This window comes from Leptodactylus fuscus, chromosome 1, assembly GCF_031893055.1.
Source record: "Leptodactylus fuscus isolate aLepFus1 chromosome 1, aLepFus1.hap2, whole genome shotgun sequence".
Taxonomy (NCBI): Eukaryota; Metazoa; Chordata; class Amphibia; order Anura; family Leptodactylidae; genus Leptodactylus; species Leptodactylus fuscus.
In genome coordinates this window covers 168,034,340-168,062,332 of record NC_134265.1, presented here as the reverse complement: position 1 = coordinate 168,062,332, position 27,993 = coordinate 168,034,340, and the positions used below count along the sequence as shown (strand labels likewise).

The 27,993-nt window shown below is 40.2% G+C and overlaps 2 protein-coding genes across 2 annotated transcripts in view; one reads left to right on the top strand and one right to left on the bottom strand.

Moving 5' to 3' along the window:
* IFT74 (intraflagellar transport 74) overlaps positions 1-27,993 on the top strand; it is a 106,993-nt gene that overhangs the window by 31,542 nt on the left and 47,458 nt on the right. The window lies entirely within an intron of this gene.
* Positions 55-27,989, bottom strand: LRRC19 (leucine rich repeat containing 19). Its single transcript, XM_075279652.1, has 5 exons — positions 27,887-27,989; positions 21,721-21,798; positions 9,982-10,501; positions 7,612-7,815; positions 55-2,212 (listed from the first exon to the last, which is right to left on the bottom strand). The coding sequence occupies exons 2-5, from the start codon at positions 21,787-21,789 to the stop codon at positions 1,905-1,907; spliced, it is 1,101 nt and encodes a 366-aa protein (XP_075135753.1). The 5' UTR covers positions 21,790-21,798; positions 27,887-27,989; the 3' UTR covers positions 55-1,904.

Genomic DNA, 27,993 nt, shown 5'->3' with positions numbered 1-27,993 from the left:
TACACTTCAATGCCACACTGCCTCAATAATGAAGCTCTGCGGGGGTCCAACACAGAAATCTAATATTGATTGTCTATCATAATAATAGACCAGGGGTAGGCAAACTTTGGCAGTTGTAAACCTACGAACTCCCAGCATGCATTCTTCCTCTGCTGTTCTAGGAACTCCCGTGGAAGTGAATGGAGCATGTTGGGAGTTGTAGTTTCACAGCATTTGGAGAGCCGAAGGTTGCTGACCCGTGTGATAGACCATCAATCTTATAAAGTAGACAACCACTTTAAGTACCTACGTCATCTAGGGACTGGCATAGATTTCAGTTATAACCCTCCAGCTTTATGGTTTAGGGGTGGCTAGACAGCTGAAAGCCCTTGTGTAGAAGCGGTTCTGGACCCCTGGTTTTCTAGTAACTCAACAAAGAGCACCATCCTTGCATCTCTCCAACAATCCATGAGTACTTAGCCATATCATTAGTATAGGCATTTATCCACATTCTAATAGACAGTAGATGCCACTGTTCTGGTGCAAATTATAGTAAATCTGTTGACACTTGCACACACACTTTTTTCATGGCAATATGCCCTTCTGTCTGACAAATAATTTGCCATTTTTAGTATACGTTCCCCCACCACCATCTTATCCAAGAAAACGTACGAGAATAAAGGCATCGTGGGGAGGCTCTGTTGGGTAGAATTACTTTAATGGGTAGAGCACTCATGTAACATTATCCCCAGACTACTGTGTGAGGGCTACATTTTGGCACAGTAAGTATTTACTCTCTGCTGGCTTTGTGTGTGTATATATCTATACACATATGCAATATATACACTTCATATCATATATATATATATATATATATATATATATAGATATATATATATAGATATATACATACAGATGTAGTACCTTGCCCTGCTCAGACCCTCTTCTGGTCCTTTGAATGGTGCTGATGCAGATGATGCGGCAGTGCCATTCATCTGCGGCAGTGTCCTATGCTCGCAGGGCAGAGCTGAAAAGCGACACATGCTCAACTTTCTTGCATTTGCGTGGGCAGAGTAATAATTTTTGGTCTGTGCATGCACCAAGCTTATTTAAGGGTCAGTTTCTTAGCCATTATTTGGCCATATAACTCCACACCACTCCATGGATGTCACATTACTCCAGTTTGTAATGATATTTGATAAATTCAAATTGAAATTCAATTGAAAAAAATCAGCTGTCACAAATAAATCTGCCATTGAAATGAATGGGAGGCAAATTTCAAAAAGCGTTTGGAGCTGATTTTGAGGAAGATTCTGTAATTCTGTATGAATATACCCTTATTCTTCCATTCTAAAAATTGGTAAAAATATTTTTCCATAGCTGAAATCCTGTTAAAATTATTTATGTTAGCCTGGAAAATAGGTCCTGTCTTAATGCTGTCACTCTCCTTACCATTTTGCTAGAGAGAGAGAGAGAGAGAGAGTGCGTGCGTGCGTGCGCGCGTTGGAGGAAGCACTCCTTCTGGATGGCACACTTCTGAACAAGTAGGGGGTAACGACTCATATGAGAAGGAGCCTTGTGCACAATATACAAGTATGCAGATCTCTCCTTTCTGTACATTCTCAAGTAGCGGTATATTACAAACTGCGGCTGGTAATAATAGATTCAATGCCAAATTAAAATATTTCAACAAAGGTTATGAGAGATCCTATAGGAAACGATGCATCACTGTGCATTTTCATTACACAAGGACCAACCTCTGTTATTTTTGACTCTGATGTATGACATCATAAATGAAGCACACCAGTCAGGTACTATTTCACTTTCCACAGTTTCCAGACGTAAGATAACTTATATATCATGTATTAAAGGTTTTACTTTATACATTATTTATAGTTCATGAAAAAGAAAATCTGCGTTTAATCTTAACTGTCTGTTATATCGCGTTCATCTATGTACTTATCCTCTATAAATCCATCTTCTTCAACCACAAATGAGTGTGTTTGCTCAAAGACCACAACAGTGTCATCTTCTTGATTTTTGTCATTGGCACCCATGCTAAAGTCTACATTAAACTCCTCCTCGAACATGTATGGTTCTTCTTCTTTGAGACGATGATGATTGTAGCTGAGGATGAAGTTGTACCATCTTGGGAACTTGACAGCAATTAATATCAGTAATGAGGTAACAATCCCAACAACAACTACTCCAACCAGAAATGTCCAGCTGTTCCCTGTAGAAGGAAAATTGATAAATCTGAGATCTGAATGAAATTCCTTGGAAATACAAACAAAGCCAAATAAAATCATGATGTCAACACTCCCAACATGACCCCCAGCGCCGCTGACATCATTCAGTTATGAAGACTTTGAGAACCTGCACCAGATGCCTCATTGATGCCAAGGGGGCTGAGTATGACTGTTATGTTTATGCACGTTATCCCTTCAGTTATTATAACGTGAGTTTTGAAGAGACCCTAGAGCAGTGGTTCTCAACCTTTCTAATGCCGTGACCCCGCAATACAGTTCCTCATGTTGCGGTGACCGAATTCAGTTTGGAATGTGCGTCCATAATGGCGTGCTTTCCAGCTGAATAGCGTTGTTGCAGACCGTAGCGCGGCTTCTGAGTGGCTAAAGCCATTGGAAATATGTATTTTCTGATGGCTTTAGGCATACCTCCCAACTTTTGAAGATTAGAAAATGGGACAAATTTAGCTCCGCCCACTTTTATGTTGACTCCACCCATTCTCATTCATTCTTCATGTGCTCCCACACAGTATAATCCTCCTACAGTCACCTGTACATTATATGTCTCCTCGCCATCTCTCCCCAGTTTCATATAACCCCTTCATCTGCCCCCAGTTTCATGTCCCCCCCTCCATCTCTGCCCCCAGTTTCATGTCCCTCCATCTCTGCCCCTAGTGTCATGCCGTACCCCCCTTTATCTGCCCACAGTTTCATGTCCCCCTATCTCTTCCCCAGTTTCATGTCCCCATCTGTTCCCCAGTTTCATGTTCCCCCATCTCTGCCCAGAGCTTCATGTCCCTCCATCTCTGCCCCTAGTGTCATGCCGTCTCCCCCTTCATCTGCCCACAGTTTCATTTCCCTCCATCTCTGTCCCCAGTGTCATGCCATCTCCCCCTTCATCTGCCCCTTCATTATGCTCCACCGTAATGTTTAAAACAAAAAAAACCTCTTATACTCACTTTCCAACACTCCCCCGCCGCTCTCTCAGCAGTCTCACTTACTCATATAGTTGTATGACAGAAGCCGCAGCGTTAAAGCAGGAGCTGGCTGTGACAGGGGTCGCGACCCACAGGTTGAGAACCGCTGCCCTAGCGTATAATGATAACAATTCTGATTTTCCACCTGAAACTAAACTGCCGGCTGACCCTTGCGAATATCCGCTAGACAAATCTTGCAAGGTTCACCCAACACTATGTAGGAAGGTTTATGGGCACCTTTATTGCTCCTTTACGATAAGGCCCAACATCGCCATAAAGCTGGGGGGTTTTTTCAGATTTTGCTGTGATTTTTTTTTTTTTTTTTTGAGCCCAAACCAGATGTGGTTGAGCAAAAGGGAGAAGTATAAGTGTTGTATTTGTATTTTGTATTATTATTGTATTATCTACGCTGCTGTAACACTCTGAATTTCCCCAGAGTGACATTATTAAAGGATTATCTTATCTCTTATCTTCCTTTCTATTTCCCACTGTTTTTGTAGCCACTCCTGAGTTTGGCTTAAAAAAATGCAAAAAATTCTGCAACAGAAAAAGCAACTTTTCCATAACGTGCCTCAGCTTTAAGAGGATTTAAAGAACAATAATTTTATATATTTTTTTATGGCAAAGGGGCAGAATCGGTTAACAACAAAACACGCCTTACCAATCCCCACTGCCGCTGCATTCTACATCTCTATTTCCTGGTCCCATCTTAAAGGGGCTCTATCAACAAAATCATGCCCCACATATGCGTGAATAGCCTTTAACACCTTCCCGCTGATGGCATTTTTTGATTTTCATTTTTCGTTTTTGACGCCCCTCCTTCTAAACCCCATAACTTTTTTATTTCTCCGCTCCCAGAGCCATATGAGGTCTTAATTTTTGCGGGACAAATTTTTCTTCATGATGCCACCATTAATTATTCTATATAATGTACTGGGAAGCAGGAAAAAATTTAAGAATGGGGTGGATTTGAAGAAAAAATGCATTTCTGCGACTTTCTTACGGGCTTTGGTTTTAAGGCGTTCACTGTGCAGCCAAAATGACATGTCCCCTATATTCTGTGTTTCGGTACGGCTCCAGGGATACCAAATTTATATGGTTTTATTTACGTTTTGACCCCTTAAAAAAAATCCAAAACTGTGTTAAATTTTTTTTCTAAAAGTCGCCATATTCCGACGGCTGTAACTTTTTTATACGTAAGTGTACGGGGATGCATAGGGCGTCTTTTTTTGCGGGGCCGGGTGTACTTTTTAGTTCTACCATTTTTGGGAAATGTTATTGCTTTGATCACTTTTTATTCAAATTTTTGAAACTGTGAAAAAATGGCGGTTTGGCACTTTTGACTATTTTTCCCGCTACGGCGTTTACCGAACAGGAAAAATATTTTTATAGATTTGTAGAGCGGGCGATTTCGGATGCGGGGATACCTAACATGTATATGTTTCACAGTTTTTAACTACTTTTATATGTGTTCTAGGGAAAGGGGGGTGATTTGAACTTTTAATACTTTTTATAATTTTTTTATATTTTTTTTTTACTTTTTTTTTTTTTTTTTGCATTTATTAGACTCCCTAGGGGTGTTGAACCCCAGGGGGTCTGATCACTAATGCAATGCATTACAATGCTAATGCATTGCAAAAAATCATCCTCTCTTTTGCAGGCTGCATAGACCAGCCTGCAAAAGAGAGAATTTGCAGACAAGCCTGGGAGCCTTGTAAAGGCTCCCGGCTGTCATGGCAACGTGACGTCGACCCTGGAGCATGCTCCAGGAGCCAGCGATCCCGGGCAAAATGGCGGCGCCCATGTGCCGCCGGGAAAATGGCGCCTTTGTCCGCGGCGCCAGAGGGGTTAATGCCTCCGATTGGTCCGGGGACCGATCGGAGGCATTAGAGCCGGTTGTCTACTGCTTAAAGCAGTATACACCCGGCGGCTATGGAGGCCGCCCGGCTTCCGGGCGGTCGCCATAGTTACAGACCTGACATGCGCCGTACTATTACGGCGCATGTCGGGAAGGGGTTAAAAAGGCTATTCAGGCATCGTAAATGTTATATTAAACTACCCCCCGTTTTAAAATAATACCCTAAAAAAGAATGTGATCTACTTACGCATCGTGCACGGTGGGCGGGCATTCAGGGTGCGCCGTCTTCTTCATCCACGCCTCTTCTTTCTCCGATGTCCTCGGGTCCCGTCCTCCTCCGGCGCTCGCGAACTGACATTGATAAAAAAAAATGGTCTGGGCACATGCGCAGTAGCCATAGTAGAAGCCGCATGCTACTGCGTATGCGCCCAGGCCATTTTTTTATATCAATGTCAGTTCGTGAGCGCCGGAGGAGGACGGGACCCGAGGACATCGGAGGAAGAGTGGGACTTGGTAAACAAGTGGGAAATGAGCAGTAATTCTTGTTTTGTGTTTTTTTTTTTTTTTTTATCCCATTCTTACCCTTTTCAAAATATTTTTATCTGGCTGGAAAAGCAACTAGGTTTGTGTGGTTTCTTTTCCCTCCCCTTTGTGGAGTGTCAGAGGAGAATCAATAAACCTGTGAACTGCTCCCTGCTTTTCCTTATCTTTATTGCAGCTATGTAAAGCAGAGGTTGTGTTCACTTGACAAACAAGTTGACACTAAGTGAGGATATGAAGCGACAAAATGGAAGGCATGCAGATGTACAACAGGTTTTGTGGACTATTCCTCAGATTGCTGGATAATTATCAGATAGGCAGTAAAAGACGTATAACCAGAAACATACTGCATATTAACCATAGGGACAAATCTCAATCTTGTGTTTGAATTCTGAATCTTACACTTTTACAGATCTTTGTGCTTTTTAATGTCAAGAAGGCAGAAAACAATCAGTCTATGCTGGAACCGTAGTAGAATAGAAGAATTAATATATAAAGCAAACAAACATTTTTCAAAGAAATGTAAAGCAGCAGTGCAGTTTTCTTTTCCACTCATTTCTGCATTGGTGGTTCAGTGGAATGCAGTGTTATTCAGCTAATATATTGCCCCCTCACTGCCCCAAGTGATCTGCTTAAGGGTCCATTCACACAGAGATAAACATTGAGGAATTTGGTGTGGAATTTTAGTGCAGAAAAAAAAGCCTCCCATTGACTTCAATGGGTTCCTTTTTCTGTTAGCAGATGAAGGAACCCATTGAAGTCAATGGGAGGCTTTTTTTCAGCGCTGAAATTCCACACCAAATTCCTCACCATTTTCCTCCGTGTGAATGGACCCTCAGAGCTGCCAGAGGTCAGGGTCTTATTGACTGAATCAATCCATTCATGAGAGCCTTGTTCTGATTTCCATAAGAAGACAGTGAAAGCTAGCGAATAAGACGGTGATCTCCAGCAGATCAGAAGTAGGTCACTAGTAAGTTTAATCCTTATACCACCACCAGACTGAACCACCAATGTAGAAACGAGGCAGGGGAGAAGGGGGGAAATTTTAAAAAAAAAATAAAACAAGTGGATTGCTACTTTATAGCATTCCAGTTGTTTCTTTTATCTTTTTCAGGATAAGCTATAATCTTAATCTGTATACATAAAGAGTAAAGCCTGATGCACACAATCAAGTGTGCCGTCCGAACAGGGCTCCGATGCGATAATTATAGAGCAGATTCGGTCATGCTCCATGATATTGGTACAGAACGGTACAGAACACTCCATAGAGAGGAATGAATCACGTAAGGCACTTGGATGTGTGATTAGAGTACCTTCATCTAAAAATTTTTAGGCCTTACAGGCTCTATTTGTAGTTTGCTCTGTTTAGTTCCAGTGTCAGCCATACACATCCATTACAGATGGCATACATACAGCTTCCTGAACAATGATGAATTGTCATATGACCACCCTCAACATTAACCAACACGTTTTTAAAAAATTATGAGTAAAAATTGGCTGATGATCACCGATAAGCAACTAATTGTACCAAACATTAATATATTCAGGCAAATACTGTCCCAATATCTTGCATGACTGATCTGCTTTTGGCAAACTGAAGTTCACTTCATTTAAATTGACTATCATGAGGCAAAATTTTCCGTTTTAGCAAATGAAAATTTGATGTGGCTGTGGCCAGCTGAAACCTGTCTTTTATCTCCTATCTCCTGCACTTCCTGCTCTTCCCTTCCCCTTCCTTTCCATAGACTTCTGTAGACATGGAGGCAGTTTTATCTTATAAGGTATATTACAAAATTTCTTCTAATCGCCTGTACAGTTATGCAAAGTTTTCGTAATGACTATGTCTACTTAAAGGGTTTTCATAGTTATGCTATTCTTAACACCTTACGCCAGATATGTTCTAACAGTTCTCCAGGACAGATTGCACTGTCAAAATTTCAGACAAATTTCCTAATTACAGTACAGTACAATACTTGTTTTTAAATAAATAAAACAATGTAAAAGCACATACCTTTGGCAGATGTAGCGTTGGTTCCATTAAGGGGCATTGTCACAAGAGATGTGAAATTGTTATAGGAGGGGATTGATACTGTGATTGCTGAAGTGTCACCAGTGCCATTACAACTTAATACATCTGCTTGTGCTGTATTGATTTCTTTTATCTTATAGTTTGTCATTTTTTGTGGTGTGGCACACAAAGTGATGTTCTCATTTTCTGCAAGAAAGGTAACATATATCAGTATAACATTGGACTGGGAAAATATGTAGGAACTTTATACAGCATCACCCATGGAAGAAGAAAATGAGTAGAGTAGTCCCTGATCTAGATATTACATGGTACATAGATCTTGCCTATTATAAAGCCACTACTGGCTCCTTGAATGAGTTATAGTTTTGTTGATATGATCAGATAGATTTAATATCTCTGATATTTATTAATTTTTATAAGAACTATTATCACAAACTAACAACGCCATGTTGAACTTTGCAAAGTGAATAACCTTTTTTGACAACCTTATAATTTGGAATTATTGTCTAGCAGTTTGGTGATATATATTGTAGTGGACTATTAACTTTTAATAAGAATAAGGAGAAAACATCTGGTGGCATAAACAGATGCATAGTGTAACGTATAACATGCCATACTGTAATAAGCTCTGCATACTAAAGAGGTTGATAGGGAATGTGTCATGTGACTGGTGATGAACAATTTTTTCCAGTTCACTTTGAAGATCAATATATTTTATACTAATAGTTCATGAACTAGCCATCGCTAATTTAAAAAACCAAAAAAAAAACTGGCCTCCCCTTTATGCTTCCCTCTTTGTCACTAAGGTCCAAAAACTGTCTAAATATAATCTTCCTTGCTATTTTATACATAAATTTGACTTTCAACTATTTAGCATATGATTAGTTAAGCAGATTCTTCTCTTGTAACTGCATTGTTACTGTTTGGCTCCTAAAAATATAAATTTAAATTTTTAATATTTTGTTACTCCATCTTTGGTTTAACACTGCCTGAATCCTTCTGGACTTGCCCTCAATCAGATTCAAGCATGTCTTGACTAAAATCTGATCCCAGATCTCTTCTACACATTTCCAGTGTTGGTGCTTGCTGGTCTCACTTGGGTACAAATACAGTTTTTTCTTCAACTTTACCCATACGTGTTTGAGTGGATTGAGATCTGTGGACTTTGGGAGCCAATCCATCACCTTTATTTCATTGTCATTGAATCATTTCATTGCTAATCTTGACATATGCTTCAAGTCATCCTTTTCAGACCCCTTAGTCTGAAGTAACTCGTCTTGTAGATGAGTAGGATACTCACATATAGCTCAGCAGTGAGACCACCATCGATCCTAGTCAAGTATCCAAAGCCTTTGGTTGTGGAATAACCCCATATCATCAGGCTTCTTCCACCAAATTTGACAGTTCCTTTAATTTCTCAATTTGTTAAGACCTTGATTCTTCCAGACTGCTGTGCACCTATCAGAGCCCAGTCTATTGACTTTCATCTCATAGCTCTAAATCACCGGTTTTCAATCTTCTACAGTCCACTTTTTGTACTTTTTTGCAAACTCGAGCCAATGCTTCTAATGACGATTTTGAAGTTGAGGCTTTTTCACCTTTATTGGGCAACAATTGCAGACTTGTTTAACACATGTCGCATGGTGCTTGCATGGACATCTGTGATCTCACTATTACGAAGCTTACAAGCCACCTCTAGTGTCGTTTTTTTTCGTACCAGAACTGATAGACCTTGTGATAATCCGACTTGTTGACACCCATATTTTGCCTGGGTGTCCACCTCTTGGCTTTTGAATCAATGGACAGACTTATTCTTCCAACTGTCATGGCACTCATATGTTGCAGTTTGGCATATTTTTTGGACGAGAGATCACGATGATCTGGATAATGCTGTTTCTATGCTGAATCTTCTTCATGGCTGATCCTCGATTTTAACCAGTGACCTCTCTGCTTGGGAATCAACCTAATAACACACTGAGCTATTAGGGAATGTAAGAACAGGTTGTAATGTGTAGTATACAAGAAGAAAAAGATTTTTTTTTTACCACTAGGAGCAAAACAGTAACAATACAGTTATATGGCAAGAATCTGCATTACTAATCATTGCTAGTCAAATTTATGCATTAGATGTATGTATGAGCCAAGATAATTGTCTATAAAATGATGGTAGTCTCACGTTCAAAGCTGTATCAGATGGTGTGATGTGGATGTAACCAAGGATGTGACTTGAGGATAAGCATATGATTCTTTTTTGATTGGCATTGCATACAAATTGTTTGGTTTCTGACTGTTTGGTGTCTGACAATTGACTGAAAGATTTTTATGCTATAGATGTTACAGTATGTAGCTTACCGAGAACAACTGTGCTGTTATTTAACCACAAGGACAGACTGATAAGGTCGCAGTTACAGTTCCATGGATTCCCACTAAGTGTTATGTTCAGAGGCGTTTTCAGTTCCTTTAGGGCCTCTTTAATATCCAGGTTAGTCAAGCTGTTGTTTTGCAGGTTTAAAGCTTGCAGTTGGGGTGACGGTATCTGAATGTTTGCAGGTAGATGAGTAATAACATTGAAGCTAAGGTCCAAAACCTTCAGATTTTTCAGATTAATAAATGCCAGTTCTCCTATAGATGTAATGTAGTTATTACTGAGGATTAACACCTCAAGCTTAGCTTGTTCTCTGAAGGAACTGTTTATAAGCTCAGTAATGTTATTCTGGGAGAGATTCAGCTCTATCAAGCTAGGATAACTCGCTAGGGCTGTATCATCTTCTGGAGTTAAGGCAATGGTGTTGTGACTCAAGTTCAGTTTTGTTATGTTTGTTACATCACTTCTAGGGATCTGTGTGAGATTTGTCCCAGACAAGTCACGTTCCTGTAGAAACAAATTAGGCAAGAAATATGTAAGTCATTCTCTACACGGAAGAAAGCATTAATCCTTCCCCTCACAAAAAATAAATGCATTTACATGGTTGTTGTAGACCTAAATATATTCTGCACATTTACATGCTACAGTTATTTTATTGCTTTTAGAATATAAGATGGCCATGCATTAGCCAATTTTTGTACATATCAGGGCAACTAAGGATAGTGCATGTTGAATTTCATCTGCCTGATTCTTTTATTCTCAGTGAAATAGTCTTTTTATTCGGCTGACCTCAGTGTTCAGGTTTATAGCGAAGACAGAAAATGCAGCTGTCCAGTTATGTAATGTGTATGACCAGTCTAAGAATGCACAAAGATCTGTTATTGTATCACATTTACCACAGTGCCGCATACTTCTTGTGTAGATACTGTGTCGTCAATATGTGGAGTTCACAAGATGAGAACTGTGATGGACCAAGAATGAATCATGGTCTTAAAGGTGTTTTCTGGCAGTTAAATATTGATGAGCTATCATTAGGGCAGATACTCAGGACCCTCGCAGATCAGCTGCTCGAGGAGGCAGTGCACACACTTGAGTTCTGACAGTGATATCAGTGATATATGATGTGGCCTGTTTGCAAGGTTAGTTCAGTTTAAATGAGTGGGGCTAAATTGCAATATCAAGGAAGAGATGCTGTGCAATGTTTGGCACTGTGCTTGGTGAAGAGGCTGCAGCACTCATCTCAATGGTGAAGTCTCTTCAAACAGTTGATCAAAAGACATTGATGGCCTAGGTCATTGATATTATTCCAATATCCTGGAAAACCTTGTCAAGGCCAGGGCCCCACATAATGTAAATGGAGCGATTTGGCCATCATTTCAAGTCACTCCATAGTGGAAGGTATTCTGGCTTATCCAATCCACACATTGCAGAAAAATATCCACAGCAATGCTGCAATTTCAAAATCTGCCTAATTTTTTTTTTTGTAAATCGCAACATGTCAATTATACTTACAGAAATGCTGGCAGATTTTATATAGCTATAATTGACGCAGAAAATCTGTAGAGGAAAATTCTGCGGACTTTCTCTGGACTTTCAGCTTTTCTGCTGCAGTTTTTCCCACAGCGCTTTTTGGCTGTGGCTCGATACATGGGGCCTAGCTTAAAACAGTCAAGTTTGAGCTCAACACTGTCCTTTATAACATTGTAAGCCGATGGCTGGTCAGGTAATGGAGGGGGTGTACATCTCACCCAGACTACTCAGGTGGGTGAGATGAGAAAACTCCAGGAATGTTTGTTCTCAGCAGACAACTTTCGTCTGCTGAGCATTTTAGTAAATGCTCAGTACTGGGCTGGATTTTTAAGAATGACAGGTAGGATTGGTAGTGTGACCTGTCATTCCACCACCCTTCAGTCCACACTTTGGGGATGTTCCGGCAGCGACTCAGCTGCAGAGAGTCTCCTCGTCAAGGAGGCTTAAGAAGCCATCTCCAGCAGCAATACTGTGGCAGAGCTTGGCTGGAGAGCAAACAGAGAGGTCATATTTTTGGAGCTGTGTCCTGAATGACTCAACTGGCTTTTGGATTTCTGTTATTCTAGGTGAGGTAACCTATTCTATGTTTAGTTAGAGCCTAGCCGGGCAGGGATTTATTTTTGTATTGTTTCCTTTTGTTGCTGCACTACCTTTTTGAGTGAAAATAAACTCTACCTTTGTTTTGGACTAAAAGAAGCTGGAACTTGTGTGTCTATGCCACCCCAACTAGCAACCCCAGACCCTGATAATATGGATATATTATTATTAATATTGTGCATGTTTTCTGGACAGCTTAGACTGAACAGCATATTTATCAAGGCCCAGAACCACTATTTTGTGACACTTGCAAAGGAAAACAAGGACATGTGACTTGCAGTCCAGTTGCATTTTAACTTATTTTTAACCCCTTCCCGCCGATGGCACTTTTTGACTTCCTGACCAAGCTCGATTTTTCAAAACTGACATGTGTCACTTTATGTGGCAATAACTTTGGAACGCTTTAACTTACCAAAGTGATTTTAAGATTGTTTTTTCGTAACACATTGTACTTCATGTTAGTGGTAAATTTTGGTTGATATGTTTTGTGTTTAATTATGAAAAAATTGGAAATTTGGTGGAAATTTTGAAAAATATGCATTTTATAAAGTTTGAAATGATGTGCATTGCATACAGATAGTCAGACCGCCAAAATTATATCATAAATCTCATGTCCCAGATCTCTGCTTTATGTCGGCATCAAACTTTACGGACATTATAAGATTTACAAGTGAAACAACAATATTCAAAATTTTCAAGAAATTTCCAAAACCCATTTTTTAAAGGGCCTAATCCAGTTATGAAGGGGTTTTGAAAGACCCTTGTATTAAAGCCCCCCATAAATCACCCCATTTTCAAAACTGCACCCCTTAAATAAGCCAAAACAACATATACCTAGTAATTTAACCATATAAGTGCTTAACAGGAATTAATACAAAATGGAGGTGAAATTTTCAAATTTGAATTTATTTTACTAATATTTTCATTTAGCCCTAGAATTTGCACATTCACAAGGGGTTAAAGGAGAAAACACATCCCACAATTTGTTAGGCAAGTTCTCCCGACTACCATAGTACCCCACTTGTGGGTGTAAACTAATATATGGACGCACAGCGAGACGCAGGAGGGAAGGCGCGCCAAAGAGCTTTTAGAGGGCAGATCTGGCTGTGATCAGTTTCAGGAACCATGTCGCATTTACAAAGCCCTTGAGGAGTCAAAACAGTGGAAACCTCTAGAAAGTGACCCCATTTTGAAAACCGCACCCCTCAAAGAATTCATCAAGTGATGTAGTGAGCATTAGTAACCCCGAAGTGAATGTGTAAGCTGTGCGGAGTAAATTGGGCACACCAAATCCCATTCTATTTTCCCACTAGGTCCTATGACACGGACGGGGAAGAGGGACATTCTGGGGGATCAGCGCTGGTGTCTTCTCTCTCATAAGCTCTAAATATGGGGGGTCCCCTGAAACCGCTCGCACAGCTTACACATTTCCTTCTAGTCGCACCCAACTTATGTCCTAATGATTTGGCGACTTTTGGGGTTTTTGTCTTCACATTGTACAAGATAGATTTTTATTTTTATTTTCTGGCAATGTGGCCATATGAGGGCTTGGTGTTTGCGGTATTAGATGTACTTTTCAATGCCACCATTTTGGGGCCTGTAACTTATTGACTACATTTTATTAACTCTTTCTGGGTGGGATGTAAAAGGAAACATCAATTCTGGCATTGCTTTTTAGCATTTTTTTTTTTTTTCCCGTGCAGCGTACAGCATAAGTAACATGTTACCTTTATTCTGTGGGTCGGTACGGTTACGGCGATACCTCATTTATATGATTTTTTAATGCGTTGCTATTTGTGCAGAATAGAATTCAATTCAGGGAAAAAAATCTATTGTTTTTGCATCGTCATCTTCTGAAAGGCATAACGTTTTTATTTTTCGCTAGACAGAGCTGGTTGAGGGCTTATTTTTTGCGGGAAGACCTCTTCTTTTTATTGGTACCATTTTGGTTTTCATCTGACTATTTGATTACTTTTTATTGAACATTTTGTAAGGGAAAGGTGGTGAATAATCATTATTTTGTGCGGTTTTCTACGTTTTTTTTTTTTTTACGACATTCGCCGTTCGGGTTAAATAATGTTTTAATTTTATTGTTCAGGTTATTACGGACGCGGCGATACCAAATATGTAATGTTTTTTTCTATTTTTCTTTATTTTACATAATAAAACATTTTATATGGGGAAAAAGGGATTTTTGGGGCTTTATTTATTTATAATTTATTTTAAACTTATTTAAACTTTTTTATTTTTACTTTTTTCAAACTTTTTTTTTCTGTTCCCATGGGGGATTGAAGCAGTGATCGGCTGATCACTGCTTCAATAGAGATACGTTGCAATACACGTGTTACACGTGTATTGCATTGTATAGGAAGCTGTCAGCCTGTGTAGACGCACAGGCTGAGAGCTTCATTTACGGCAGGATCGGCCAGGCGCGAGGACGGGGTAAGTGAAGGGGCAGACCCGGGGTCACTGATCAGACCCCGGGCTGCCCCCTACGAACACCGGCACCCCCCGAAACCGGCGCGGGGGCACCATATGACACTGTAACCCCGGAGGTGCCGGTGGTCATGTTGATCACCGGCATCTCAGGGGTTAACACCCGCGATCGGACCCGGTTCCGACCGCGGGTGTTACGGGGCATTGTCAGCCGTGTATTACGGCTGACACCCGCTGTGCATGGTGCGCACACAGTTTCTGTGTGCGCACCATGCATCCGCAGTAATAGTACGGCGGTTTGCGGGAAGCCCTTCCCAGCAGCGCCGTACTATTACGGCGAATGTCGGGAAGGGGTTAAACAAGATGGACTATCTTCACACAGAAAGTTGGAGGTAGTAAGATCCTCAAGGTACTTCCTGGGATTGCAGCACTCTATTCATCAAACAGCAGGTACCTAGTTAATAAATAGCATGCACATTACATTATACCCAAATACTATTGTCTATGAGTTTTGCAAAGTTACTTAAGGGCTAGTTCACACGGGGACATGGACGCTGATTTTGACAGCGGATTTCGCGGCCAAATCAGCGTCCATACAATGTATCCCTATGTGAACTGCTCGCTTTTTTTTTTCTGCTAGCGAGCTAGCAGAAAAAGAAGCGACATGACCTATCTTTTGGGCGGAAGCCGCTCGCGATGAGCCGCGGCTTCCGCCCAGCCGCAGCGCCCTCCATGTCGGCTCATTCATTTGAGCCGACAGCGGAGGTGAAAGCCGCGACCGCAATGGTCGCGGCGGGAGCAGTTCACATAGTGTGGACATTGTATGGACGCTGATTTGGCCGCAAAATCTGCTGTCAAAATCAGCGTCCATGTCCCCGTGTGAACTAGCCCTAAAACACGAAATGAGAAGTATTGACTTTGTCTACATTTTAAAGAATCTCTATTTCACCTAAGCAACAGCAAATGAAAACAAAACTGTTGTTTTCTTTTAGATAACCATATCATTACATATTCAGTTATGGCTGTAAGTGTTGGCATCCCTGAAATTTTTCCAGATAATGAAGTATTTCTCCCATAAAATTGTTGCAATTAGACTTATTGTATTATACACATGGTTATTTCCTTTGTGTGTGAAGCAAAAAGAAAAAGTTTAAAACATAGGCTCACCAATCTTCAGGGTGCACGGCTGAATAATCCCGGACTCCAAGGAAAGACAAAAGGTCGAGTAGTAGAAAAATATTCCAGTCCGCACTCCTGAGATTCACTTAAAAATTAGTCTTTAATTGTCCATATAAAAATGGGTAAATCCAATGTAAAAATTATATGTGACAGTGATAAACACAAAAGTGCATTTAAAAACCCAAGAACTGGCTGACGCGTTTCTGGGTATGCTGTACCCCTTAGTCATAGCCTAATACTACACTGGTATCCTAGGTTTTAAATACCCTTCACACTTGCAAGAAAACACCTGAACTGAATAACTTTGTTGTTGCCTGCTATCTCAATATCGTATAGTACAACGTACAAATCGGACTAATAATCTATCAACATCCAATAGTATTAAACATCTTAATCATTAAACTTTGAACAGTACATTATTATAACACATACCTTTACAATATTTCAAAAAACCGGAACTTTATAGACTCACAAGAGTGCCGTAGTTCTGTAACCCTCTACTAGGATGTAACCAAACCTTCTTTTTCTGAATGAGATAGTCACGTGACCTAAAACCACCAATGAACAGCACCCGCCGCTCATAGGCTGTCTGAATCACGTGACCAGCATTAACCAATGAAAAAGTCCTGCCTATATGCAAGTTAAATAAACGATCCTACCGTGTCTGACGAATCCTAAACAGGAAACCTACAGCATGTCAGTATGGTAGATTGTTGATATAGTATATAGTGGAAAGGTTTAATAAATGTACATAAGATCCGATCTTAAATTGAGCCCATATGGACTCCGACTATTAAATTTGAAAATATAAAACGCTTCTCTTTCCAAGAGGAGTTTTCTACAATTACCCCCCCTTGCTGGTTCTTTGATTTCCTCTAATGCAAAAAAACGCAGCGACTCAAGCTGACCCTTGTGTACAGACGCAAAGTGTTGTGCTGCTCCCGATATGTTTTCCGTGCCAACTTTAGTACAATCCCTTAGATGTTCTGATATGCGAATTTTTAGTTTGCGTGTAGTACATCCAATATAATCTTTATCGCATATAATACATCTAATGCAATAAACTACATTAAAACTTTGACAGTTAAGATGTGCTCTTAACTTAACAGTAAAATTAGATGCAAGGCTATTGAATTCGTTGGAAAATATAGCGTATTTGCAGACAATACATTTTGGAAAACCGCAGCCCCTAAATCCTATGCGATGTGAACTAACCTCTACTTCGGCAGGTAAGTAGCTAGGGGACAGATCATCACCTAGAGTTCTACATCTTTTAGCTACACAGCGTATTCCTCCATCCAATATTTTGTTAGTAATTGGATCAGTTTGTAATATGGGTAAATTCTTTTTTATTATGTTAACAATTTTATTGTATTCCAAGCTATATGGAGTGGAAAATACAATTCTTTTGTCCTCTAATTTGTCCTGTATATCTTTTTTGTTGTCATCTAATAAATAAATTCTTTCCTTTAGATCAACTTTTTTTACTGCTTCATTAAGTATTCTGTCTGAATAACTTCTGTCTTTTAGTCTATTGATCGTTTCCAAGCTTAGTTCTTTATATGTTACTTCTCCACTGCATGCTCGTTTGCATCTGATTAATTCACCAACTGGAATACTATTGAGAGTATGATTAGGATGGCAGCTATTACCTCTTAGAATGGTATTTCCCGAAGAGGGCTTTCTATAAAGTGTTGTACTCACTGCATTATCCTTCACCACACCCGTGAGTTTGACATCTAAAAAGCAAATGCTGTGTAAATCATGAATAAACGTAAATTCTAAACCCAAATAATTATTATTTAAGTAAGAAATAAATTCTGGTATGGGCGCTACATCACCCATCCAGACGATAAGGATATAGTCAATGTAGCGCCCATACCAGAACAGAAATGAAGAAAACGGATTAGACAAATTAAAAATAGATACCTCTTCCCAATGAGCTAGCACTAAATTAGATAAAGAAGGTGAAAATGGGGCACCCATAGGTGCCCCACAAATTTGCAAATAAAACTTATATTCAAATAAAAAATAATTGTGACTTAACAAAAAAGAAGCTACCGAAATGATATATTCACACACGGGTGCGGTGAAGGTGCTGTATTTATATAAGTGGAAGCCAAGAGTCTCCAACGCTTCCTGATGTGGTATACTGGGGTACAATGCGCAAATATCGCATGATAACCAACTAAAATCATGTCTCCAGGGAAAATTAGAAAAACATTTAAGAATTTCCTTGCTGTCCTTTATATAGCCTCCTGTTCTTTTAACTAAAGGCTGGAGAATGGAATCAAGCCAACTAGAAATCCTTTCAAAGATAGAATTGCGACTGGAGATAATAGGGCGCAAAGGTGGTGGATTTAGGTTTTTGTGGAGTTTAGGAAGGCCATATAGGATCGGAATTTGGGGTTTGCTAATATAAAGATATTCACTCTCTCTTTTATCAAAGATACCTAGCGATTCCCCTTCCTGGATTAAGGTCTTGAGTTCTTCATTAAATTTATTGGTGGGATTGAAGGTAAGGAGTTTGTATATTTTTTCATCCTGAATAATTTTTAAACAGCCGTTCACATAGTCCGTTCTATTAAGCACTGCGATTTTGCCCCCTTTGTCCGCCTTTTTGATGACTAAGTTTTTATCTCTCTTAAGTTCTTGTAATGCCTTGAATTCTTTATTGTTTAGATTGTGCTTGATTTTTTTAAAATTGCATTCTTTTTCTAATCTAATTAACTCTTCTTCAACTTTCTGTTGGTATAATATATAATTGCAACCCCTGGAATTAATGGGGTAGAAATCAGCATTTGTTCTGGTTACAGGGAAAGAATCAATGGTCTTAATGGCATTCTCACGATAATAATCCGCATCGATTAGATTTTGTGTAATCGTGTGTTCCCTAACTGTGTTATTCAAAGGTAATGAAAAAGTGGAGGGCAAGACTGCATTTATTTCTTTACTACTAATGTTACAGGAGATGTTTCTCTCATAATAAAAATGTTTCTTAACCGTTAATGTTCGAATGAACCTGTTGGTGTCCAATAATGTGCGAAATGTATTGAAATGTTTAGTAGGTGCAAAATTTAACCCCTTACTTAATACCGCTATTTGTCCCTTAGTAAGTGTTTTGTCTGACAAATTAACCACAGATGAAATGTCCTTTACAGAGCTAGATTCAAAACTATCTTCATGGACTGCAGCTAACTTTGGAATCTCGAGCGCGTGTTGTATCTGCTGTTCCGATCTGTTTTGGATGTACTACACGCAAACTAAAAATTCGCATATCAGAACATCTAAGGGATTGTACTAAAGTTGGCACGGAAAACATATCGGGAGCAGCACAACACTTTGCGTCTGTACACAAGGGTCAGCTTGAGTCGCTGCGTTTTTTTGCATTAGAGGAAATCAAAGAACCAGCAAGGGGGGGTAATTGTAGAAAACTCCTCTTGGAAAGAGAAGCGTTTTATATTTTCAAATTTAATAGTCGGAGTCCATATGGGCTCAATTTAAGATCGGATCTTATGTACATTTATTAAACCTTTCCACTATATACTATATCAACAATCTACCATACTGACATGCTGTAGGTTTCCTGTTTAGGATTCGTCAGACACGGTAGGATCGTTTATTTAACTTGCATATAGGCAGGACTTTTTCATTGGTTAATGCTGGTCACGTGATTCAGACAGCCTATGAGCGGCGGGTGCTGTTCATTGGTGGTTTTAGGTCACGTGACTATCTCATTCAGAAAAAGAAGGTTTGGTTACATCCTAGTAGAGGGTTACAGAACTACGGCACTCTTGTGAGTCTATAAAGTTCCGGTTTTTTGAAATATTGTAAAGGTATGTGTTATAATAATGTACTGTTCAAAGTTTAATGATTAAGATGTTTAATACTATTGGATGTTGATAGATTATTAGTCCGATTTGTACGTTGTACTATACGATATTGAGATAGCAGGCAACAACAAAGTTATTCAGTTCAGGTGTTTTCTTGCAAGTGTGAAGGGTATTTAAAACCTAGGATACCAGTGTAGTATTAGGCTATGACTAAGGGGTACAGCATACCCAGAAACGCGTCAGCCAGTTCTTGGGTTTTTAAATGCACTTTTGTGTTTATCACTGTCACATATAATTTTTACATTGGATTTACCCATTTTTATATGGACAATTAAAGACTAATTTTTAAGTGAATCTCAGGAGTGCGGACTGGAATATTTTTCTACTACTATTTCCTTTGTGTGTATTGGAACACAAATAACTGAGAATAAAAAGCCAAAAATGATATTATTTCATGCAAAGTTCCACAAATAGGCCAGTCAAAATTATCAGCACCCCAAACTTAATATATACTGTAGTTGCACACCCTTTGTAAAAAAAAAAACAAAAAAAAAAAAAACTGAAATCAATCTCTTCCTAGAACCATCAACAAGCTTCTTACACCTCTCAACTGAAATTTTGGATTACTGTTCTTGTGCAAGCTGCTCCATGTCTCCCTTATTTGAGGGGTGCCTTCTTCCAACACAAATTTTAAGTTCTCTCCAGGGGTGTTCAATGGGATGTAGAGCTGGACTCATTGCTGGCCACTTCAGAGCTCTCCAGGGCTTTGTTTCCATTAATTTCTAGGTGCTTTCTGAAGTATGTTTGGGGTCATTTTCCTGTTGGAAGACCCAAGACCTATGACACAAACCCAGCTTTCTGACACTGGGCCCTACATTGAGACCCAAAATCCTTTGGTAATCTTCAGATTTCATGATGCCTTGCAGTTAATGCACTCAGTGCCAGAGGCAGCAAACCAATCCCCAAACACCTTTGAACCTCCACCATAGTTGCCTATTGGTACTGTGTTCTACCTTTATGGACCTCATTCCATTGTCGGTAAGCAGTAGAATAATGTGCTTTACCAAAAAACTCTCTCTTAGTCTCATCTGTTCACAAAACGTTTTCCAAGAAGGATTTTTGCTTACTCACGTACATTTTGGCAAACTGCAGTCTAGCTTTTTTATGTCCCACTGAGTCTCCTGCCATAGCGTTTCATTTCATTCAAGTTTTGACAGATAGTTTGCTCTGACACTGATGCACCCTGAGCCTAAAGGACAGCTTGAATTTCTTTGGAACTTGAATTGGACTGCTTATCCACCATCCGGACCATCCTGCATTGCAACCTTTCATTAATTTTTCTCTTTGGTCCACATCCAGGGAGATTAGCTACAGTGCCATGGGTTGTAAACTTCTTGACTATGTTGCACACTGTGGACAAAGGAACATCAAGATCTCTGGACATGGACTTGTAACCTTCAGATTGTTGATATTTTTCACAATTTTCACATTTTTGTTCTCAAGTCCTCAGACATCCTGAGGTCCTCAGTCCTCTTTTCTCCTTGTTCTGTTCTTGTGCTTAGTGTGGCACACAGACACACAATACAAAGATCAAGTCATTCTCTCTCCTTCTTATCTGGTTTCAGGTGTGATTTTTGGAGTTTTGTGGCCATTTTCCCTTTTTCTTTGTATTTTTTGTGTTCGAATACACACAAAGGAAATAAGCATGTGTATAACAAACGTGTAACTGCAATAATTTTCTATGAGAAATACTTCATTTTCTGGAATAATTTGAGGGCTGCCAACACTTACGGCTATAACTGTAGAAGAGGCAGTCCTCTAGTTGGGACCCCATCTCTGGTAGCTGTGGGGTATTTATGGGTTTTTAAGAAACACATAAAATTCTTACTGAATGAAGGAGGACCAATATCTGTCAGATAAAGGATTGTTAATTTAGTCTTTACCCTACTACACTTCATTTTGCAAATTTTACTTTGGGCCCCACCTGTCAATGAAATCATTGATGTGGAGAGATCTTAAATTGTTATGACCTTTATAAAATATTAGATTAGAAGAGGAGATTCTGATTTTTCCATTAAATTTAATGTGTGTAATAGGTTTACTTTATTGGTCATCTACCTATCAAAGGATAACTGTCTCTGTAGGGCTTACCTGTGAATCTTGGCATTGAATCTGTTTGTAGAGGCTTCCCATGCAAATTATAAGAAGAATTGTTTTCATCTTTCTTTCCTGAAAAGAACAAGTTGAAGTGCATTTTTACAATCCAGTCCCATATTCAATAAAGGGGTTATCCAGCTTCCAAAAATTAGCTGAAAATACATCTACAGCAGTGCCCTTTTCTTGGCTTTATTTTACTTGCTTTGCTTGTATCACTGTTATTTACATGTAGTGAATCTGTGAAGAACCAACACTGTCTCCACACAATACTTTGCTCCACAGCAGCCTTGTACAGTATAATGCTTCACAGTGGCTACACACAATATAATGCTGCACAGTGGTTACACACAGTATAATGCTTCCAGAGTATAATACAACACTAGGGTTGAGAAATCGGGATGGGAAAAGATCGGATCCCGATCAGCGATCGAGTAAATTTCGCGATCGGGTTCTGATCCCACCTAAAAAAAAAAATCGGGAACGGAATTCTGATCCCGATCGCTCAAGTTACCTGAACAGATTCACTGCTGCTGCCGCTCCCCGTTCTTTTTGCTCCTCTTCTCTCTCATTCACATGTCTTCAGAGCGCTGTGCGCGCCCCTGCCTCCCTAGGCTAGTGTTAGAAATGCTGGGAGAAGCCCCCTAATGTCCCAGGCCCTGTGGCAGCCGCTACTGCTGCTTTTTTTTTTTTCTTTTTTCTTAATAGGCCGTAACTCCAGCCAGTAACGGGCCCTATTTACTTACCGATCCTGGCTGGGCCGGGATCGGTAAGTGACACCGCGGGCCCCACAAAGACTATTATTATACTCGGGGGTCTTTGCAGACCCCCGAGTATAATGATCGGAGGCAGGAGAGAGGTAAGAAACATAAAAATCACTGTTACTTACCTCTCCACGTTCAGGGCAGGCTTCAGGCCTAGTTGTCTGACGTCTCTGACGTCACATGAACCCGGCCTACGTCCCGGGTCATGTGATGTTTGACGTAATTGAAGAAGGACGATAGCGGAGGACTGCAGCGGAACAGGGGACAGCTAAGTAACAGTGGTTTTTTGATGTTTTATTCCCCCTGGGTCTCCGATTATTATACTCTGGGGTCTGAAAAGACCCCAGAGTATAATAATTGTTTATGGGTGTCCACAGTGGAGCATAATACTGAGTGCAGGGGCCACTAAGGGACATAATACTGTGTGCAGTGGCCACAGAAATGCGGAGGAGGGGGTCGGTTGGGGGGGGGGGGGTATGTCAAAAGTTCGCCAAGGGGCCCCGCCATTCTTAGTTACGCTACTGGCACTCACGTCTCCCCGCCCTGTACCAACCCACACTCTCCTAAGCCACAACAAGCCCCACCTATGGCCAGCATCTCTAACAGTAGCCTAGGGAGGCAGGGTGCGCACGGCGCTCTGAAGGCATGTGAATGAGAGAGAAGAGGAGCGAGAAGAACAGGGAGCGGCAGCGGATCTGTGCAGGTAAGCGGACACCAAGGTGGATTAGGTAGCCGGTGGATTTTTTTTTTAATCACTACACAGCGTGGAGTCCAAAAATTAAAGCGTTCAATTTTTGGTCTCCATGCTGTGTAGTGAATAGGATCGTTTTTATAATCCGATCTTTGATCATTAAAAAAAATCCCATTGACTTACATTAGGATCGGAATTGCGATCGGGTTCGAATGGAAAATGATCAGAAATCTCAAGATCAGCTCAACCCTATAATACACTTACACTCACCGGCCACTTTATTAGGTACACCATGCTAGTAACGGGTTGGACCCCCTTTTGCCTTCAGAACTGCCTCAATTCTTCGTGGCATAGATTCAACAAGGTGCTGGAAGCATTCCTCAGAGATTTTGGTCCATATTGACATGATGGCATCACACAGTTGCCGCAGATTTGTCGGCTGCACATCCATGATGCGAATCTCCCGTTCCACCACATCCCAAAGATGCTCTATTGGATTGAGATCTGGTGACTGTGGAGGCCATTGGAGTACAGTGAACTCATTGTCATGTTCAAGAAACCAGTCTGACATGATTCCAGCTTTATGACATGGCGCATTATCCTGCTGAAAGTAGCCATCAGATGTTGGGTACATTGTGGTCATAAAGGGATGGACATGGTCAGCAACAATACTCAGGTAGGCTTTGGCGTTGCAACGATGCTCAATTGGTACCAAGGGGCCCAAAGAGTGCCAAGAAAATATTCCCCACACCATGACACCACCACCACCAGCCTGAACCGTTGATACAAGGCAGGATGGATCCATGCTTTCATGTTGTTGACGCCAAATTCTGACCCTACCATCCGAGTGTCGCAGCAGAAATCGAGACTCATCAGACCAGGCAACGTTTTTCCAATCTTCAATTGTCCAATTTCGATGAGCTTGTGCAAATTGTAGCCTCAGTTTCCTGTTCTTAGCTGAAAGGAGTGGCACCCGGTGTGGTCTTCTGCTGCTGTAGCCCATCTGCCTCAAAGTTCGATGTACTGTGCGTTCAGAGATGCTCTTCTGGCTACCTTGGTTGTAACGGGTGGCTATTTGAGTCACTGTTGCCTTTCTATCAGCTCGAACCAGTCTGGCCATTCTCCTCTGACCTCTGGCATCAACAACGCATTTCCGCCCACAGAACTGCCGCTCACTGGATGTTTTTTCTTTTTCGGACCATTCTCTTTAAACCCTAGAGATGGTTGTGCGTGAAAATCCCAGTAGATCAGCCGTTTCTGAAATACTCAGACCAGCCCTTCTGGCACCAACAACCATGCCACGTTCAAAGGCACTCAAATCACCTTTCTTCCCCATACTGATGCTCGGTTTGAACTGCAGGAGATTGTCTTGACCATGTCTACATGCCTAAATGCACTGAGTTGCCGCCATGTGATTGGCTGATTAGAAATTAAGTGTTAACGAGCAGTTGGACAGGTGTACCTAATAAAGTGGCCGGTGAGTGTATATTCATATTACCTCACCTCTCCTGGGCATTCGGTGGCATCCTGCATTTACCTCACAGCCTCTTAGGGCCTCATGTGACTTCACATACCTCAAGCGTCACTGCTGAGGCTTTTGATTATGCCACTGTTATGACCCCATTTGTCTTGTGATGCGTGTGACCTCACAAGAGGCCTGAAAATAATGATGGAACCTTGCCAGATGCCCAAGAGCTGTTAGTATAACTGTTATTTTACTTTTAGTATTATTTTACTCAAGTCTCCTGAGCCCTCAAGGGCTGTGTTTGTCTGTTATTCTGCTACAGTTAAAGGGTTATCTAGCTTCCAAAAATTATCTGAAAATACATCTACACCAGTGCTAAATACTCCCCTTGACTTTGTTACTTGAGGCTCCTTATATCACTGCTATTTACATGCATCGAATCTGTGAACAAACTACATTTACCGTGATTCCTCTCCTTGCTCTCACCTTCTGTGTACTTTCTCTCTTCCCCATTCTCACATGCAATAAAATCACAGCTAATAAATCACTCCTACATCTGAGATCACGTGATACTGTGATGCATCATTGTATGTAAGAGTGGAGAAGGAAGGGGTACACAGAGAGTGAGAGCAGGCAGATGACTCATGGGAAATGTACTTTGTCCGCATATTCACGGCATGTAAAAAACAGTGATAAAAGGAACAGCAAGTAAAATAAAGCCAAGCAAAGGGTGCACAGGGGAACATTGAGTGTTTAACACTGCTGTGAATGCATTTTCAGATAATCTTTGGAAGCTGGATATCCACTTTAATATGCATTGTCGTTATCCTGTCAATGACAATTGTCACCGTGCAATATTTGTTAAAAATTGGTGGACTGAAATTGGCTAAGTGGGCCAGGTAATCTCTGAGGCTTTCTAATGGACTAATGGAGTCACAAGACATTTGAAAAAGCAGCTGTCTGGCCAATAAGCTGATTTATCCATGTGCTGGCCCTGACAAATTTACCTTCAGACATCCATTCTTCTTTGCACCGTTTTGTTTTGCTAAAGTCCTAGCTTGTTACAATGTAGTAAGATGTTGTAATGTTGCTTTAGAAGAAAAACGTGGTGCCATGCAAATTGATGCAAGATTCGAAAATGTGTTTATTGATGCTCAGTTTTATGTGTATTCAAAAAGTTCATTGTACTGTATAGTTGTACTATAGAGTGTTTGTCAGATTCTTTGTTTCCTTGTATAAGGAGGCTGGTAAAGAGCTTTTTGAGACTGAAGAAGTCGTATATACATTGGGTATGGGTGTATATGCCTATATACAATACCATTTAATTTATTTAAAGGGAGTAGTGTAGTGTAGCTAAATATTATATCATATCATATTATATCATACTTTATTAACAAATTTTGGCTCCTTTCTGTGAAATCCTGCACTGCAATCCACGTTATTTCACTTTATTACTAGTTCAGATCTGTACACTGCTTGCAACTGGACTTACAGTTATATCTTGAGAATTTTTTTTGTTTAAAAAAAAAAAATAGAACAGTGATTCTCCTGACAAATTCTTAGCTTTTCTGACATCAACATCAAGTTTCTACCTGTATTATTTCCAGAGATATCACTGGTTGAAAACACAGTCTTTGGGTCCATTCACACGGAGTAACGTGCCGTGTGACCTGGCACGTATACGGCGTGTGAGATTTTGAGCGCCGTAAAAGCTCCCATTGATTTCAATGGGAGACTGGATCGTATATGCCGTGTTATTTTGTGGCCGTGATTTTACTGACTCTTTGGGTGACCAGTTCAATCTGGCAAAACAAGGAATATTCCATTCTTGAAATTACTGCAAAATAAATGTCAGGCATGTCTGGAGCTGATTATACTAATGAGTTCCAAAGCTTGATTGGTATTTTTATTTATTTGTTTTACATTATAAATGTGTCTGGGTGAATGCCTTCATTGTTAGTAATGCCAAGTTATTGTACACATATGCATATCAACCTATGTCATATTCCTTACCTTTATACTGATTTATTTGTGATTTATACCATATTGTATGAGCATTACCTGTGGTTTGAAGGATTAGATCTTGACTGGCGAGTTTTGTACTTTTTAAGAATGACCCTGGCCTGTCTCTGACCTATGAACCTGATATTCCCATCCTGATCTTTTGCTTGTTAAGACCTTGCGTGCTTGTGGCCAGCCACAGACTTTCGGCATTGTGTTTTACTGTCTTGTTTCCACAGCAGTATTCTGCTGCTTTCCACAATGTGTGGCCTCTGCCTCAGATGAAAATAAGAAATGATTCCTTTCATGGATGACTCCTACTCTGGCCCTACAAAATGACTGAGAGGACATAGACAAGGTGGAAGGTTATATTACAGCCCTCTGATAGGTACTTCAGGAGACTTATAAGTGGGTTGTGATTAGGGCATCAAAAATGGTCTACATATTATTCATTCACATGTACATCTATTTATATATTATATTTAATTATCATGTTTATGTCTCACTAACCCATTGCATGTTGGGTCAATTAGGATGAGCAAACAATATCATATATATATGTTCACTTAAAAGCATATGTACGGCGACTGGTGGAAAAGCAACCAAAAAGCTCCCTCTAAAGAAAGCTATAGCCAATAAGTCACACAGATATAGACACATGGAAAAGTACTAGTTAGAGCTCCCCTCCCAGTGATCACTGTGAACCTTCACTGGATCTATCCATTTCATTGGGACTACACATTAGTGTACGTACGTAAAGGATGTAGCACTAGGCCTGGACTAGTTTAATGGGGGAGGGTGCAGTCTATGGAGAATTTAGTTTGACAGCATTGAGATGAACGTTCCATTTCCACTTGCTTCAGAGCCTTTGTAACAAATGTCTTATTTTGTTTGTTAAAGTGATCTAGGTATGTGAGTCTTTATTTTGTGACCATAAATTTGCGATATTCATTGGCATCCCATGCCTAATGAGACTATTTTATTTATGTGCCACTTTAGGCCTAGCACTGTGATATGTTTACATATCCTTCCGAAAGACAATGCCTTGGTTTATTACACTGTCTTAAAAGGGAAAAGTGGTGGTGAAGGGTATCACACATCTAGAAGAAATACGTGTGACGTGTATTATAAGATAAAGGGATCGAAGATGGCTTTTAGTAAAACGTGTACGTTATGTTTCACACTAGTACAACATTAATAAGGATTGAAATCATTTCATAAATGCATAAGAGATTCTCTTACCTTTGGGGAATTCAGCCTTCCTCTAAAAGCGCTTGTGTAGATTGCAGCACTGGCGTTTACATGGGCAAGGAGGAAAGCAGCAGCATGGCAACTCCTTTTCCGCACTA